The sequence below is a fragment of the Peromyscus maniculatus genome, chromosome 8, assembly GCF_049852395.1.
Source record: "Peromyscus maniculatus bairdii isolate BWxNUB_F1_BW_parent chromosome 8, HU_Pman_BW_mat_3.1, whole genome shotgun sequence".
Lineage (NCBI taxonomy): Eukaryota > Metazoa > Chordata > Mammalia > Rodentia > Cricetidae > Peromyscus > Peromyscus maniculatus.
In genome coordinates this window covers 69,990,361-70,006,377 of record NC_134859.1, presented here as the reverse complement: position 1 = coordinate 70,006,377, position 16,017 = coordinate 69,990,361, and the positions used below count along the sequence as shown (strand labels likewise).

Below are 16,017 nucleotides of genomic sequence, written 5' to 3'. Positions count from 1 at the left end.
GAAAAAGACTGCTGAAAATGACTGGAAAAAATCATTTTGGGGGAAAAAAACTACAGTTAAATGCCAATTAGGAAAGTTTCCTTTTTTGAAATGTTCCAAAGTATGGGAAAGCCACAATAAAACAGAAATCTAACTCATTCTCACACAGTGCCCATGCCTAAAGAAATAGCTCTTTCTTTACATGGTGCCAGACAACTGAAGATATATACCAGGTGTTTGAGCTTTCCTGAGTATAGTAAACAAGTAAAAACAGGCTTGTAAAACACATGTACTCCTTTTTAGATATGGATGGAAATGTACCTTCCTCTTGGGCACTTAAGGTAGTGTCTCAAGATGTGTAATAATCCCAAATGTAGCTAAAAGGTAAAATATGGCTAGGCAGTGGTGGCACATACCTTTAATCTCAGCACTCATGAGGCAGAGACAGGCAGATCTCTGAGTGTGAGGCCAGCCTGGTCTATAGGACAGCCAGGGGTACATGGTGAGAACAGTGAGACCCTGTCTCAAACTTAGAAAGAAAGTAAGAACAGAAAAGAAAGAGGGGGAAAAAAGACACCTGTAGAAATGTTTGCTGTTTGGAAACAGGAGTCTTGTCCGTTAGTGCCTTTTTAACCTAAAATTTTCTAGTATTTACAGCAAATAGCAATACCATCAACACCCACACCACAGACATCTTTATTAAGGTCTGATTACTAAGACTTGCGGAGGGTTTCTTTCTTCTCTAGAAAGAGAACAGAGAACAAACAGAAAAAAAGCTCACTGCTAAGTTGGTGAGTCCTTTAAGGCTGTGACTTCCTGTAGCCCAGAGTGTTCGTTCCATCTGTCAAATGTCTTTGCTAGCACAGAAGATCTATTTTAAGTGTTGGTGCTATTGTGATTAGGGAAGATCAGCTGGGAAGGATGGTATTTTTAGCTCTCAGCTAGACATAGGGTGTTGAATCAGAAGGCACCAAACCTGCAAAGGCTCCTGTTAATAGAGTCCTTAAGACTGGGAAGAAATGTAAAGGCCGAGGCATCTCATACTTCAGGGTGGAGACAAGGAAGAGTAAGAAGGGATTAGCTGAAGAAAGTGGTCTGGCAAGATTAGCAGTGACTCCTCATGGGGAATGGTCTTGGGCCCCTGGAGAACACAAACTGGTTGTTTTCCTTTATGCTCCATGGGCTCCACCGCCACAGCGTGTGTCACCAGGAACCTGGTTCAATAGCATTTGGAACACATACACAGAAGGAACTGGCGTGAGGCCATGGCGGTTTTCAAAACCGAGTCTGTTGTGAGGACTACATCAGAAGAAAAGGCCTCCCTGAGAGAAAGGCCACATGCTTCCGTGCAGTGTGTATTCTTTTCTTTCTAGTATTTTAGCAGGCCAGACTAAAGTCCTTGGTTAATCAAATTCCCCATGCAAATACCTGCCCTTTTCCCACAGGACCCCTAAAACCAAAACTGCTTCCTGATGACTCTGGCTAGTTCCTGCTCTCTGTAGGGAAGGACCAGTGGCGTCCTGTGATCATTCCCTTAACACCGAGTCAGACAGGCTGTTCTAGTGTAGGCCTTATCGGAGCTTTCAGTGTGTGAATACACAGGCATTCCATAGGCTGCATTTTCTAACTTTAATCCCTAAAGGGAACCTTCCCCACCTTTTAGTAAGGGACAGGTGTGCTCAGGCACACAATGTTGGACCAGCTGCCACGGGTGGTGGTTAACCCAGAGTCAAGTCTCTGCGGCATGGAGTGCAGAGACTGAGTCTCAATGGGGCACACTCTGGGTTTTGCCACCAGCACCATGGATTCTATAGCGAAGGCTTCCTACTTCCTGAGAAATAGTCCCTTCTGTGGACACCTTCTGTGCTCACCACATTTGGTTCACTGTAACTGACCAGTGAATTTCAGTCAGCTACCTAAAACCCACAAAACAAAACAGTAAGAGTCTCTCCTTAAACCCCTCCTCCAGGGGCAGAGGAGATTTGAGGTAACCCTTATCATAGCCAAGCTCTGTCTGAAGTGTCTATGCTCAAAGGACGCCAGGTTGTCTTTTATGTCTGAGGCTTCAAGCAGGCATTCAGCCTCCAGAAGGTCTCCGAGGCCAGACTGGACCAGCACATTTGAGAGCCAGCACAGGAAGATGCTGATAATATCTGGATTTCAGAAGCCCTACATACAAAGATCTGTCTGAACACAGAAGAGAAATACAACGCAGAGACCCAACAACCTAAAATTCAAAACAGAAAGGTGGAATGACAGGCAGTGAGAGCTTTTTCTTCTTTCTGTACTGTATGCTGCCTCCTTTCTCCACTGCTCTGCTCCAACAGCAATGGGGAATGGCAGGATGCTGAGAACCTGAGGAGGACCACCACTGTACAGAGGAGGAAGTGGGGTGAATGAGGAAGGGGCTGAGCAGGAGGGGAAGGAAGGCTGCTACAAACGCCAGTATTCGGAACAGCAAACATTTCAGTGGAACAAAGCCCTAGGGATGGACAGCTGCTACTGTCTCTCTCCTCTTGGATTACCTCTTTTTGTATTTTACTATAGCAACAAAATTAACTACAAGAGGGTTTAGGGATTAACGGTGATTGAAAAGGTTATTATCATTATATGAAAGTTGACAAAAGGGAGCACAGTAAAGGTTACCAGCTAGGCTTTAATCAACCGTGATACATGCTTTATTTATAAATAGAATTCTAAATACAGGCTCTCAGATAGTTTCCTCCAATGCCAAACACTGATCCGAAAGATGAAACAGTCTCTCAATTCTGAGGAGGGTGGCTATCCTCAAGTACCACTCTAATTACTTGATGCTGAGGATATTTAAGTAACATGATTGACATTTATTTATGCTACTGAAGGACTAGTGGAGTACATGGGCCAGTTATATGGTTCATGGTTTGTTTCTTTCACATTTTTCTACATTTTGCAGTGCTTAGAGAGAGCAAACCTAGAGACTTCTGTAAGTTAGGGCTAGTGTCTTTCTTTTAAATATAGTAGCTCTTATAGCTTGTAATTTAATGCCTCACATCGTAATATCCTGGTTCGGTCCTTTTTGGAAGAGAAGGTCTCACTGTATAGTGCTGGCTGGTCTGGGACTCACTATGTTATGTACACATCCAGGCTGGCTTTGAACTCCCAAGAGTTCAGCCTGCCTCTGACTCAAGTGCTGGAATTAAAGACATGCACTACCATGCCTGAACATATTGCTCGTGTGTATGTGTGTGGTTGTGTGTGTGTGTTTTTAAAAAAAGATGGGCTCATTATGTAGCCCAGACTGGCCTGGAATTTGTAATCCTCTTGCCTCAGCCTCCTGAGGTCTTGGATTATAGGTGTGTGCCACCATGTCTGGGTAACATGCCAAGTATTTAAGAGAGATTTGCAAAGTAATGTATTTAACATATAACCCACCAGAATCATGTTAAATGTAGAAAGAGGTGGAGACAGGAAAGAAAAATTTTAAACACCTAACTCGACTTACTAAGAGGAAAATAAACCAAGAGTTATTACTTACCAGCATTTAAATGGCATTCCTTAATCTGAAACTGAAGTTCATTTTCATTGGGAATATCCTTCCATGTCGCAAGGAAGACCTGGCGCTCTGTATGGGGAAGGGGAGAAGGGTGGGTTATGTCAGTATTCTGTTTCTTGATGCTTCCACCAATTTTCCTTTGGCATGCTAGGAACAGGTTGGATTGGAGCCAAGTGTTTTTATATGTAAAGGTACTGTATTCTGGGCCCTTATTGACTGAACTAATATACACTGGAAAAAAAGTTTGCATTTAAGAGTTTAGTTTTGAGCCAGGTGGTGGTGGCACATGCCTTTAATCCCAGCACTCGGGAGGCAGAGCCAGGCGGATCTCTGTGAGTACGAGGCCAGCCTGGTCTCCAAAGCGAGTTCCAGGAAAGGCGCAAAGCTACACAGAGAAACCCTGTCTTGAAAAACCAAAAAAAAAAAAGTTTAGTTTTGGTTCTTTGTATTCCTACTTGTGTGACTTTGGGCACATATTTTGACCTTTCCTTTTTCCAGACAGGGTTTCTCTGTGTAGCCCTGGCTGTCCTGGAAATTAGTCTGTAGACCAGACTGGTCTCAAACTCAGAGATCCACCTGTCTCTGCTTCTGAGTGCTAGGAATAAAGGGGTGCACCACCATACTGAGCTGGATGATGGTTTCTTAAGTAAGGAAAGGGAAAAGCTAATAGTTACCTTGGGGTAGGACAGGAGACTAATGGTTTATTACCAATTACAGAATTCTTTTCTTAGTATGAACTCAGTGTTGACTCAGTGCTAATTTACATACTAATTCATTAAAAAATGACTTTTTACAAAGGTAGAAACCAAAATAGAGAGGCCGAGCATCTTGTCACAATCACACAGATAATAATTGGCAAAGACCGAGTTCACAGCTGTCCCCAACCCTCTCAGATGAGTGTGGAGTGGCTGGATCAGCCATGTAAGTGGTTCTGGGATTTGGGATGGCAGAGTAAGAATAGTGACTGACAAATGACCAATGATCAATTATTTATTAGGGCTTTAGAATATCCTAATCCCATTTTAAAATTTCAAAATGGTCTGTACTTCTAGGGCTATGTTATGCTTGCCATTCAGACGACGGCCAAAGGTATATTTAGCGGGACAGGAGGACACACTTACCCATTTTGCCATCTTCTACAAAAAGCACATTGAGTGGGATGAGGCAACTGAAGTAGAAGACATCAATATTGTTTTTAACAGCCACCTGGCAGGAAAGCAAAAGGGAAAAATGTGGACATCAATAAGGAGCCGGGTAGGAGGAAGAGAACAGGTGTGTGTCTAGAAATCTACTTCCTATTTCAGTCAGTGCAGGCCTCCGGATCAACACACACCAGCCCATTCTGCAAAGCACAGCCTTCTTCCCTCACTGACACATAACTGTGATCACCGGTAGGCAATCTTTCTTCAGGACTGTCTATGGTATACCCTCTAGACCAGTGGTTCTTAACTAGTGGGTCACAACCCCTTTGGGGATCAAATGGCCCTTTCACAGGGACTGTCTATCAGATATCCTACACATCAGATATTTAATTATGACTCATAACTAGCAAATTACAGTTTTGAAGTAGTAATGAAATCATTTCATGGCTGGGGGTCACCATAGCATGAGGAACTGTATTAAAGGGTTGCAGCATTAGAAGGGTTGAGAACCACTGCTCTAGACAAAGAATAATCTCTGCAGTTGTGTCTTTTCAACTTTAAAAAACCACTCTAAAATTCTGAGTGTGTGCGCGCACATGGACACTATGATGAATGTGCAGAGGTCAGAGGGCAATCTCTGGGTGTCATAATCAAAACCACTATCTACCTGCTTTGACACAGGATCTTCCACTGGCCTAGAGCTCACCAATTAGGCCAGGTTGGCCTAGGGATCCTCCTGTCTCCGCCTCTGCCATGCACTTACCACAACACCTTGAGTTTCTTTCTTTCTTTTTTTTTTTTAAAAGATTTATTTATTTATTATGTATACAGCGTGTATGACTGCAGGCCAGAAGAGGGCACCAGATCTCATTATGGATGGTTGTGAGCCACCATGTGGTTGCTGGGAATTGAACTCAGGACCTCTGGAAGAGCAGCCAGTGCTCTTAACCACTGAGCCATCTCTCCAGCCCCACCTTGAGTTTCTATAGAGGTTCTGAGGATGGAATTCAGTCTTCCTACTAAACCATCCTCCAGCCCTCTTTCCGGTGGTATTTCTAGTCTTCTTTATAACTATTCTAAACAAGGTTGGTACCATTCCCTTCTTGTTTTATAGATAAGGAAACTAAAAGGAAAAGGGACAACCAGGGTCAGGTCATAAAGACTGTACCAGGATTCAAACTCAAACCTGTCTGATTTTTCAATTCAGTCTTGATTATGTTTTTTTCCTCCACAAAAGCTAGAGGCCACAGTGCCTCAGAACTTTCCAAGAGATGGGTTTGATAAAACCTATTTCTCAGGTCCTACCATCAAAAAGCTTATTGGGCTGAAGCACTGGTAAACTTGATAGTTATGAGGAAAAGCCTTCAAGCAGGGAAGTGAGTTTCTTCTTACAACTTGTGGACTACGGTTTACTCTGGTGTGCACATGCTGCTCTAAATAAGCCGCTGCAGGCACTTTATTTGGGGCCTACCACTAGTGTATTTGTGGGGACAGGCTGACTCCTGGCTGCAGCAGGTTCTGGAGCATGTGAGGTGGGAAGAGAGAGGAGTCGCTCTAAGACACTGCCTCCCACAGCTTGCTGCCGGCAAAGACTTCCTCCCCAGCAGCACTGCAGAAAATGTTCCTCTGAGAAAGTTCTATGATCACTAACAAAGCTTATTTCTTTCTCATTTTGCTCTTAAAAAGTTGCAGAAATTGGTTGTGGTAGCTCACACCTAAACTCCCTACACCCAGGAGGCTGATACAGAAGGACTGCTAAATGTTCAAGCCAGCCTGTGCTACAGACCCTGTCTCAAAAAACCAAATCAAATACACAAATAAGAAAGTAAAGCTAAAAAGTGCTTATCTAGCACCATTATTCTCCCTCTCCTCTTTTCCATATTTTAATGAAAAAAAATTTTCATATAATGTATTTTATTTTCCCCTTTCCCCAACTCCTCCTAACCTCCCTACCCACCCAACTTTGTTCTTTCTCTCTCAAAAAAACAAAAACAAGAGCAAAAGAAAACAAAACAAAAAACCACACAAACCAAGGAAGAAACAAAAATAAAACAATAAAAATCCAAGAAACACAAAAACAAAAATCAAAACAAAACAAACAGGCAAAGGACCAATTAGTCAAAAAACAAAACAAAGCAAAAATGAAACAAAAATACCAGAGTTACACGTCTGCTGAGTACTCCTGGGTATGGGCCTGCTCTAGACTGGCTAATCTATCTAATGACACTCCACTGAGGAAAACTGATTTTCCCTTTGTAGACAACCTCTTGGTTAGGAATGGAACTCCGTGTCCACTTTCCGAGTGCTGGGACCCCATTTGGCTGAACCTGTGCAGGTCCTGCGCGTGGACCACGGTCTGTGAGTCCGTACGGGCATCGGTCCTGCTGTCGGGAGAACACTGCTCGGATTCATCCATCACTTGGATCTCACAATCTTTCTGCCTCCTCTTCCCCATGGATCCCTCATCCTCGAGAGGAGGAGGGGAAGGATTTGATGGAGATATCCCGTTTAGGACTGGGTGCTCCCAAGTCTCTCACTCTCAGCACATTGTCTAGTTGTGGGTCTGTGTTAACTCCCATCTACTGCAAGAAGAAGCTTCTCTGAAGTGTGTTGATTGAGGCACTGACCCATCCACCCTCCCCTCTTTTCTACCTAAACTATACACCCACCTCTTCGCCAAAACTGTGGCTAGTTTTCTTTCTGAAATGTGCAGTCCTTGCCTTTCTTACCAACTCATCTTCTGAACTTAACTAGCTAGCCCTCGCTTCCTCCTCCATCATTACGTGGTATGCCTCTTTGATACAGTTTCTCTGATCTCTCAGAATTCCTTCAATTACTTTCTTGGTAAGCTGTACTTCTAACCTAATTTCCACACAGAAGTTCCTGACCTATACCACACAGCCTGATTCTCACAGAGACCGAGCCTGGTAGGTTAGAGCGGGGTAACTGGTGTCAGCAAAGAGGCCGTAAAGTACTCTCCCGTGCACTGAAGCACCACTTTCAGAGGCTTAAGCTGGCTCCGGGCTTCTGGAAGAGAGCTATGCTCAAATTCACCTGATTCTCAGCAAAAGAATCAGAGAAAAGGAAACTCTTTCTTCAAATTAGGGCCTCAAGAAGATCTCGGGGCAGTGCCTGGCTCTGTAAAGGGCATTTTCAAGTGGAAACTGGGGAAATGGTCACATGAGGGTTTCATGAATACTAATAACTATTATTACTATCATCCTTAAATATAAAGCATTCAGATCTCCCAATGTGCCAGTTTAAAGATTTATGGGTGTTCACTATACTCCAAGCACTTGTGGTAAAACTAAAAATAGAGAAAATATAATGCTTATCTCCCCAGGGGATAGTGGTTCTTAAGCAAAGGCTTTTAACAGAACCATCTTGGCAGGTTTTTCACAATAGGCACTAGGGATCTACTCTATGTGAAAGAATTACAACCTCTACCTCTGGAAACAGCATCTAGAAAGACTTAATTTACAGCAGTGCTTTCTAAGATGGCTGAGTGAGTCCATGAACATTTGTCTTGAGATTGCTATTCCAGTCACAGCTCAACAGCAATGGAAGGCCATGAGAAGTCCCTTGAGGTCAGCAGGCTAAACCAATTGATTACTGTCTAGACCTCATAAACAGCTGAAAGCCAGGAACCCTCCACCACTCTGTGACACAATTACAGGGTTCTCAAAATGTCTGCTCTAGAATAATTCTGTGAAGCAGACACTCTAGGCAAAGGCAGCGGACAGTGCTGGCAGTCTTGGGGGTCGGAACAACTGATTTCCAATTCTGATACCTGCTTGCTGTGTGACGCCAGGGCCAACAGTATCCAGATTAATTTCCTGTGCACATCACTCACGGGCTGTCATAAAGGCGTTCACACTTGTTAAGAACACGGAATGCTGTCTAACTCTTCAGCCCAATGGGGAATGCACGACAATAAAAAACAATGCTTTCACTATCTCCACCTCCTGTTTCAATTTTTTATGGAGATTTTTTATAATTAAGGATAACCACATTGGATTCTCCGAGATTTTTAGTATTACTACCAGAGAGTTGTAAAAAGCTTACTGGCAAACTGCTTCGGCTAACCAAGATCCTACTGTGGCTTGGGAAGAGACCATCCTTTAGGAGTAACAGCCCAGGTTACTTGCTGGGGAAATGTTTTAATCTTTTTCATATTAACTTTCAAAACTCTGTATTTTGCAGTTTTCCCACTTTTACCCTTGGGGAGAACTGCATTCATTTCAGGAAGCAATGCTCCCATGGACCTGCCTCTTGTCTACCTTTTCAGGCTACCTCCTTCACTTCAGAAAATCCAAATCACTTCTTGTTCCCCAATATGGAAACTACAGCTCCACATTTTTACATGCTATTCCTTCCATCTGATACATTCTTGTCCTTAAGCTTTGTCTAACTTATCCAACTGTAAGACTCTGTTCAGCCTTACATTTTTAGAAGGCTCTAAGCCCCTCACAATGCCCAGTGTACCCACTATTACAGTGCAGAATATATGCTTATTGACACAGGGCCACTGCCGACAGAGAGCGCTGAGAGTGCAGGGGCATCTATCTCTCTTTTACCAGTCCACTGCCTGCTTCAACCAGTATCTGTTGGATGAAATTGAGGGAAGGACGTTACACAAATAGACCGACGCGCTGGTTTGTTCCACTTGTTTCCCTCCCTCAAGATCTCAGGAACACAGACTCTCGATGAGGCCCAGGGTTAGAGGGGAGATGATGGTGGTGGTTTCAGTTTGAGATTAGAGCCTACGCATTATCTAGCACTTTAAGGTGGTAGACTGTACCCCAAAGAATGCTAGATACGCCGGGCAGTGGTGGTACATGCCTTTAATCCCAGCATCTGGGAGGCAGAGGCAGAAAGATCTCTGTGGATCTGAGATCAGCCTGGTCTACAGAGTGAGTTCCAGGCCAGCCCAGGATATAGTGAGTCCCTGTCTAAAAAAACTAAAAACCAACCAACCAACCAACCAGCCAGCCAGCCAGCCAACCAACCAACCAACCAAACAAGCAAGCAAGCTGGATGCTCCATTCTTTGAGTAAACAGAACTTTTCCCCTCTTTGAGATAATCCCATGTATATGGGTGTTTCGCCTGCATACATGTCTGCTGTGGGATGTCTTTCTGTATGCTATGAATATGTGTTGCTCTGACTGGTTGACAGATAAAGACGCAGTGGCCTATGGCAGGGCATGATGAAGCCAGGAGGGAAAATCCAAGGGAGACAGTGAAAGGAGAAAGGAGAGGCAGGGGAGACACCATCCCACCATCCAGGGAGCAGCATGTAATGGCACACTGGTAAAGTCACGGAACACATGGCGACATATAGATTAACAGAAATAGGCTGAGTTTAGTTGTTAGAGCTAGCTAGCAAGAAGCTTGAGCCATAGGCCATGGCCATACAGTTCGTAATTAATATAAGCCTCTGTTTGTTTATTTGGATCTGAGCGGCTGCAGGACCAGGCGGGACATGGTAAAACTTACAGCTACACATGTCTGTGCATCATGTGAATGTCTGGTGTCTGCAGAAGTCAGAAGAGTGAGTCAGAGTGCCTGGAACTGGAGTTTCAAATGGCTGTGGATGACAACATGAGTGCTGGGAACTGAACCCCAGGTTCTTTAAGAGCAACAAGTACTCTTAACTGCTAAGCCTTCTCCCAGAACCTAGCCTCTTCTTTTTCTTTAGGATGCTAGACATTAAATAGGGCCTTCCACATGCTAGGCAAGTGCTTTAAGACTGAGCTACACCTGGGCCTTCATTGTTTTAAAGACAGGATTTTGTTGTGTGGCTCAGGCTGGGTCCAAACTCTGATCCCTACCTCTGACTCATAGAGAGACAGGCATAAACCATTACCACTTAAAACAAAAACGTTTTTTATAAGATAGTGGGTCTAATTATGTAGCCCAGGCTAGCCTGGAGCTTGCTATGTCTTCTCACCTCTGCCTCTCAAGTGCTAGGATCACTATTAAGTCTGCCTTCCTGCTACCATTGCTTTTAAGGATAATTTAAACTATTATGTATGTATGTGTGTCTGTGTGTCTGTGTGTGGTTTTGTGCGCATTTGTGTGGGTTCTCATGGTGGCCAGAGGCATCGATTCCCTAGAACTAGAGTCACAGGAGCTTGTGAGCCACCTGACATGGATGCTGGGAACCAAACGTGGGTCTTCTGGAAGAGCAGACTGCACTCTTCACCACTGAGCTGTCTCCAGCCCCAGCCATTGTTTCAAACTCAATAAATGGAATGCAGGGAACCTTTTAGCATCCTCCTATTTCTGCACTTGTCTCCACTCATTCAGCCTTCCCAGTTTATTCTCAATGCAGCAGCCAGAAGGGCTTTAAAACGTAGGTTGGTTGGCAAGTACTTCTCTGCTCAAACTTTCAATGGCTTTCCATCTCATTCAGAATACAACTGCCTATAGTCTGGTCCCCATTCACCCTCTGATGGCTCCCCCTGCAGTTCCAGACACAGGGCCTGTTCTTTGCACACAGTCCACATCTTCCAACTTTGTGCTCTTGCACTTGCTGTTTCTTCTGTGGAATACACTTCCTCCTGACATCTGCACGGCTTACTACTTCCTCAGGGATCTGTGTGAATCACAGTTGATCTTCTCAGGCAGGTGGGTCTTTCTGGATCATGTATTATCATAGTAACATATCATCCCCTTCCAATCCCAGGAGCCACACCTAGATCCTTGTTTTAGCTTATTTTTTTCATTGTTCTCTTTCCTGTCCCATATGCTTTTCATTTTAACATTCATTTGTTGGCTTGATTGTACCCCTTGTAGTAAAACATGAATTATAGGAAGGAATTATTGTCTTTTGTTTACTACAGGATTCTCAGTACCCACATGAATGTGGGGCAGGTGCTATATAAGAATAATTATAAGGCTGGGCGTGGTGGCATACGCCTTTAATCCAAGCACTTGGGAAGTGGAGATAGGCGGATCTCTGTGAGTTCAAGGCTAGCCTAGTCTAAGAGTTCCAGGACTGTTACACAGGGAAACCCTGTCTCGAAAAACAATACATATATACATATATATGTACATATATGTAAAAATGTGAAAATGTTTATTTATATTTCATATTAAAATATATAAAGTAGGCAGACATATGGAGCATGTCTGTAATCCCACTCCCCAAGAGGTGAGAGCAGGAGGATCACAGGCAGGAGGTCAGCTTGGGCTACAGAGCAAGGCCATGCCTTAAAAAAAAAACACACAAGAAGCAAAACAGAATATCACTGTGCAGTTCATAAATAGTAATATTTAATCTCCATTTCACCTGTGTAAATGCACATGATATAAAATACATTTCTTACTGTAAACTGCAGTTAAAAAGAGCATGAAACTCACAATATTCACATTCCCAATAAAAAATGGTTAAAAAAAAAATGAGTTCAGTGAGCAAAGAAACAGAATGCCTGCTTCAGTTATGGTTTCAAGACTGCCCAAAGCAGGCCACAGATGGTACAAGGAGAGGCTTGCCTTCCTCTGGTATATACGCCATATGCAACATGTGGTCATAACAGTATGAACCTGCTTCCTTCTTGGGGATATCAACAGGAAAAACAAATAGAAATGATTATTATAAGGCACTCTGAAACACAAAAGTAAGCTAAAAATGCTTAATAACCATAATAATGTTTTTTAAAGGTACTTTCAGGGGCTGCTGGGGAAAGAGTAGCCTGTCAGCTTCAGCCTGTACCCAGCAATTACGTTCTTTCCATAGTACAGGAGGCTGGCTGCAGTAGCTGCAGTCTCTTTATGATGGCACAGCTGGAGACGAGCAGCCTAAATTAATATTCTAACTGTGTGCTCATGTATTTAAAAGTACTATAAAAAGGTCTGAAATGAACCCAGTCTGAACTCTGGCAAATGAGGCCTCTTATGACACCTCTCATCACAGGTGACCAAAGGAGGCGCCACCACAACAAAAGCCAGTCGAGCTGGACAGGGCTCACCTTTGAGATGATCTCATTTACTCTTCATGACGTCACATGTGACCTTTCCAAGTCTCTGAAGAGTATTTTTTCTTTTTATTCCTTTTTCTCCATTTAGCTTTTGGAAAGATTATTTGTAGACTGGTCCAAGTTAGGACCAAGTAGTGACGCCAACCATCTCCAGTTCTCTGAGGACTGATGATTCAGATGTGTTTTTAAAGTACCACACAACCTAGTCAACAGATCCTAGGGGAATGGCTCCAAGTGACAGGTTTTTAGCGGCACAGATTCTGAGTGTGATGTATGTCATCTGAGACTCTAGCAGAAATGGCCTTTTCTGCTAGCTGCACGAGTTCAAGTGACCTGAGCTTTCTTCATTCCTAGTCAATGCCAAAAATGTCTTCTACCTTAAGTTGCAATGTTGTCTTCCATTTCAAGGCCCGTTGCTCAATGAATTATGGGGGGATCCTCAGAAAACCCTGAAAAAGCAGAGCTATCTACAATGTCTGACAATATCTGGATGCCATCAAAATATAGCAGAAATGCTCATGAAATTCTCATAGAAAAGGTCAGTGTATTTATTTCCTATCATGTGCTAATTAATCTTTAATTCAATGATGAGCTGTAAACAACCCTCTTTCCATATTCTTTCTTTGACCATCCACTAGGTCAGGATTCATGTGAGTTCAGTGGCGCTTAGATGTACCAATTTGCTGAGTATCCTAGTTAAAGGCTATACTGTTGATTTTTGGGAGACGCTGGGTATTATTCCCTGCCAAGAGGATAGTGAATGGGAACCCTATGCAGGGAAAGTATGTCAGCTTCCTCTCCTCATAGACACAGCGTTTCCAGGTTCCTAGGTGAAAGTCCCATGGGCAACAACATGCACTTCAGCACTTGTAGATTTGACAGAAATGAAAGCTTTCAACACCCCCACCCCACGACTCCTAAAACTCAAAATCCTCAAGTAGGACAAATTACTATTGATATTTAAAAATACAACAAATTCCTATGAGCCAATCTCTTTTGTAGGCCTTGTTTTAAGAGGAGGTAAAATAGAACCATGATGACTCATGTAATCTTCATTCTGTCATAATAGCTACTTAATCTATTCTCAAAAAACCTCTCAAGTCATTTAGACCATGGACTAGAATGTATATAGATTAAATTCCAAAACACCAAAGAGTAGATTAAGGTTGTAAAGTAGATAGATAGACATTGGTTTCAATGACAGAATTCTGATTTGGGCAGAGGCATACAAGAATAAATTCAAGGCTGTCTATAGGAGAAGCCCAAAGCACTGCAGCATCAGAACTAAAGTTTTGCAATGCATAAAGATTTATTTTTAATTTTTACTAATGTGTATATGTGCACATGCATACAGGTGCCTGTAGGGCCCGGAAAAGGGTGCTAGATCCCCTGGAGCTGGAGTTACAGGTGGTTATGAGGCTGCTAGTGTGGGTGGTAGGAACCCAACTCTGGCTCCCTGAAGGAGCAGAGCAAGCAGTACGGATCACTGAGCCATCTTTCCACCCAGTTCTGCGACCCTTACTGCAATTTAAGCCAGATCCAAGCAGCCTTCCTACAGTCGTTACGGAAGCTCTCTGAACTTCAGAGAGCAGGCTAAACTCATACGCGCAAGGTCCCGACACAATCCTTAGTGTGCTAACAGCCAGGTGACAACTCGTTCCCAAAGTCAAGTTCAGCTTAGAAATTCTAATTTCTGTACCTCTTGTCTCTTAATTTATAATCACATCTATTTCTACCAATGTAAACTTTTGGATTGCATGCAAAGAAAACCTGGAACAGAATTTAAAAAAAACAAAAACAAAAACAAATGCTAGACTATTTGATTGTTATCTTTAGAAACTGTTTCCTTTTGCAACCCTAACTGACCTGGAACTCACTATGTAGATCAGACTGGCTACAAACTCATGGTGATCCACCTCCTCTGCCTCCTGAATGTGTTTGCCACTATGCTCGACTTGGAAATCTTTAAAAGCAAATCAAATCCTTAAAGTAAATAAATGAATGACCAGATAAAATGAACCACCAATGTCCTTTTTATTTTATTTGATTTCAGAGCTGGGGTCTGAATAAGTAGTCCAGGCTAGCTTCTTAATGGTCCTCTTGCTTCAGCCTCTGAGTGCTGGAATTATAGACATGAGTGACCATGCCCAGTTTATCTTTTTTTTTTTTTTTTTTTTTTTTTCCGAGACAGGGTTTCTCTGTGTAGTTTTGGTGCCTGTCCTGGATCTCGCTCTGGAGACCAGGCCCAGTTTACCTTTTCTATTCAAGTTCCCCCACCTCTCCGTCTATGTGTCTCTCTCACATACATCTTTGCATTTATCGGGGTTATGGAAAGGCAAGCAAGCTGCCTTCTGGTCTCAGTGCAAACATCTTGCTCAGCTATATTTCCCGTCAGTGGTCTAAATGATTTTGCTTTCCCCAAGGCACTTTGAGAGCATCCTTGAACTTTTTCATTGACCCTGAGCTTAAGCTTCCAAATTTACCCTAGAAATACCAATAAAAGGAGTCTTGGACTCTTAGGACACAGGTGGGTTAATTTAGGGATGGCAGTTTGTTTTATTCTTAAGAAGTACAGGTTAGTGACAAAGAATTCTCCCCACGTCAGAAGAAGATGACCTGTTTGTCTCCTCATCTCTAGTCTCGGGACACACAGATATGCCTTGAGGGAGCAGCTCCCTCCCTGCTCCTTCCCACAGAAACGAGTCTGTGAATTGTTAATCTGAAATTAAATTTAGGCTGGGGATCACCCCCTCCTAAGAAAAAGCTCAGACCCTAAGCAACAGCAGGCAGATGTTATAGTGAGGGATACCCTGCTTAGAGGAAGAGCTGGTCTTGCTGGGTATTGTTTAAGAACGAGAGGAATCTGATGTTTCTAAATGGAAAAAAAAAGCTTATCCAATAACAAATATTTACTGTCCACTTACTGTGTTGTTTGGCAGTGTTCTACACACTGAGGTCTTGGGAATGGGGGGAGGGTGGGCAGTAACTGCTGCTTTTTAACAGTTTGCTCTAGTCAGAGTGGAGAAGGAAGGAAGAGTGGGAAAACGTGTTTAAAATGTGGTAGGTAGCATAGGAAGGGCTGGGGGAGGGGTGGAGTGAGACCTTACTTAAAAGATACTGTTTTAGCAGAATATCTGTGTACACTGTGTGAAGATGTGTCACTGTGACTGGTTTAATAAAGAGCCGAATGGCCAATAGCTAGGCAGGAGAGAATAGGTGGGGTTTCCTGGGAGAGAGAGAGAAAGCTGGGAAGAAGAGAGGCTCAGGATTTCGCCAGCAGACCTGGAGCAGGTCGGGTATGCTGCACTAAGAATAGGTAACTGAGACATGTGGCAGAGCATAGATTAAATAATATGGGTAATTAAGTTACAAGAGCTAGTT

At 43.2% G+C, this 16,017-nt stretch overlaps 1 protein-coding gene across 8 annotated transcripts in view; it reads right to left on the bottom strand.

Moving 5' to 3' along the window:
• Positions 1–16,017, bottom strand: part of Ap2b1 (adaptor related protein complex 2 subunit beta 1) — a 122,157-nt gene that overhangs the window by 15,902 nt on the left and 90,238 nt on the right. For all 8 annotated transcript variants that reach the window (XM_006995310.4, XM_076543030.1, XM_006995311.4 and 5 more), the window contains 2 exons: positions 4,633–4,717; positions 3,494–3,580 (listed from right to left, as the gene is read on the bottom strand). In XM_006995310.4, coding sequence (XP_006995372.1) covers positions 3,494–3,580; positions 4,633–4,717 — 172 coding nt within the window. The remainder of the gene's footprint in view (positions 1–3,493; positions 3,581–4,632; positions 4,718–16,017) is intronic.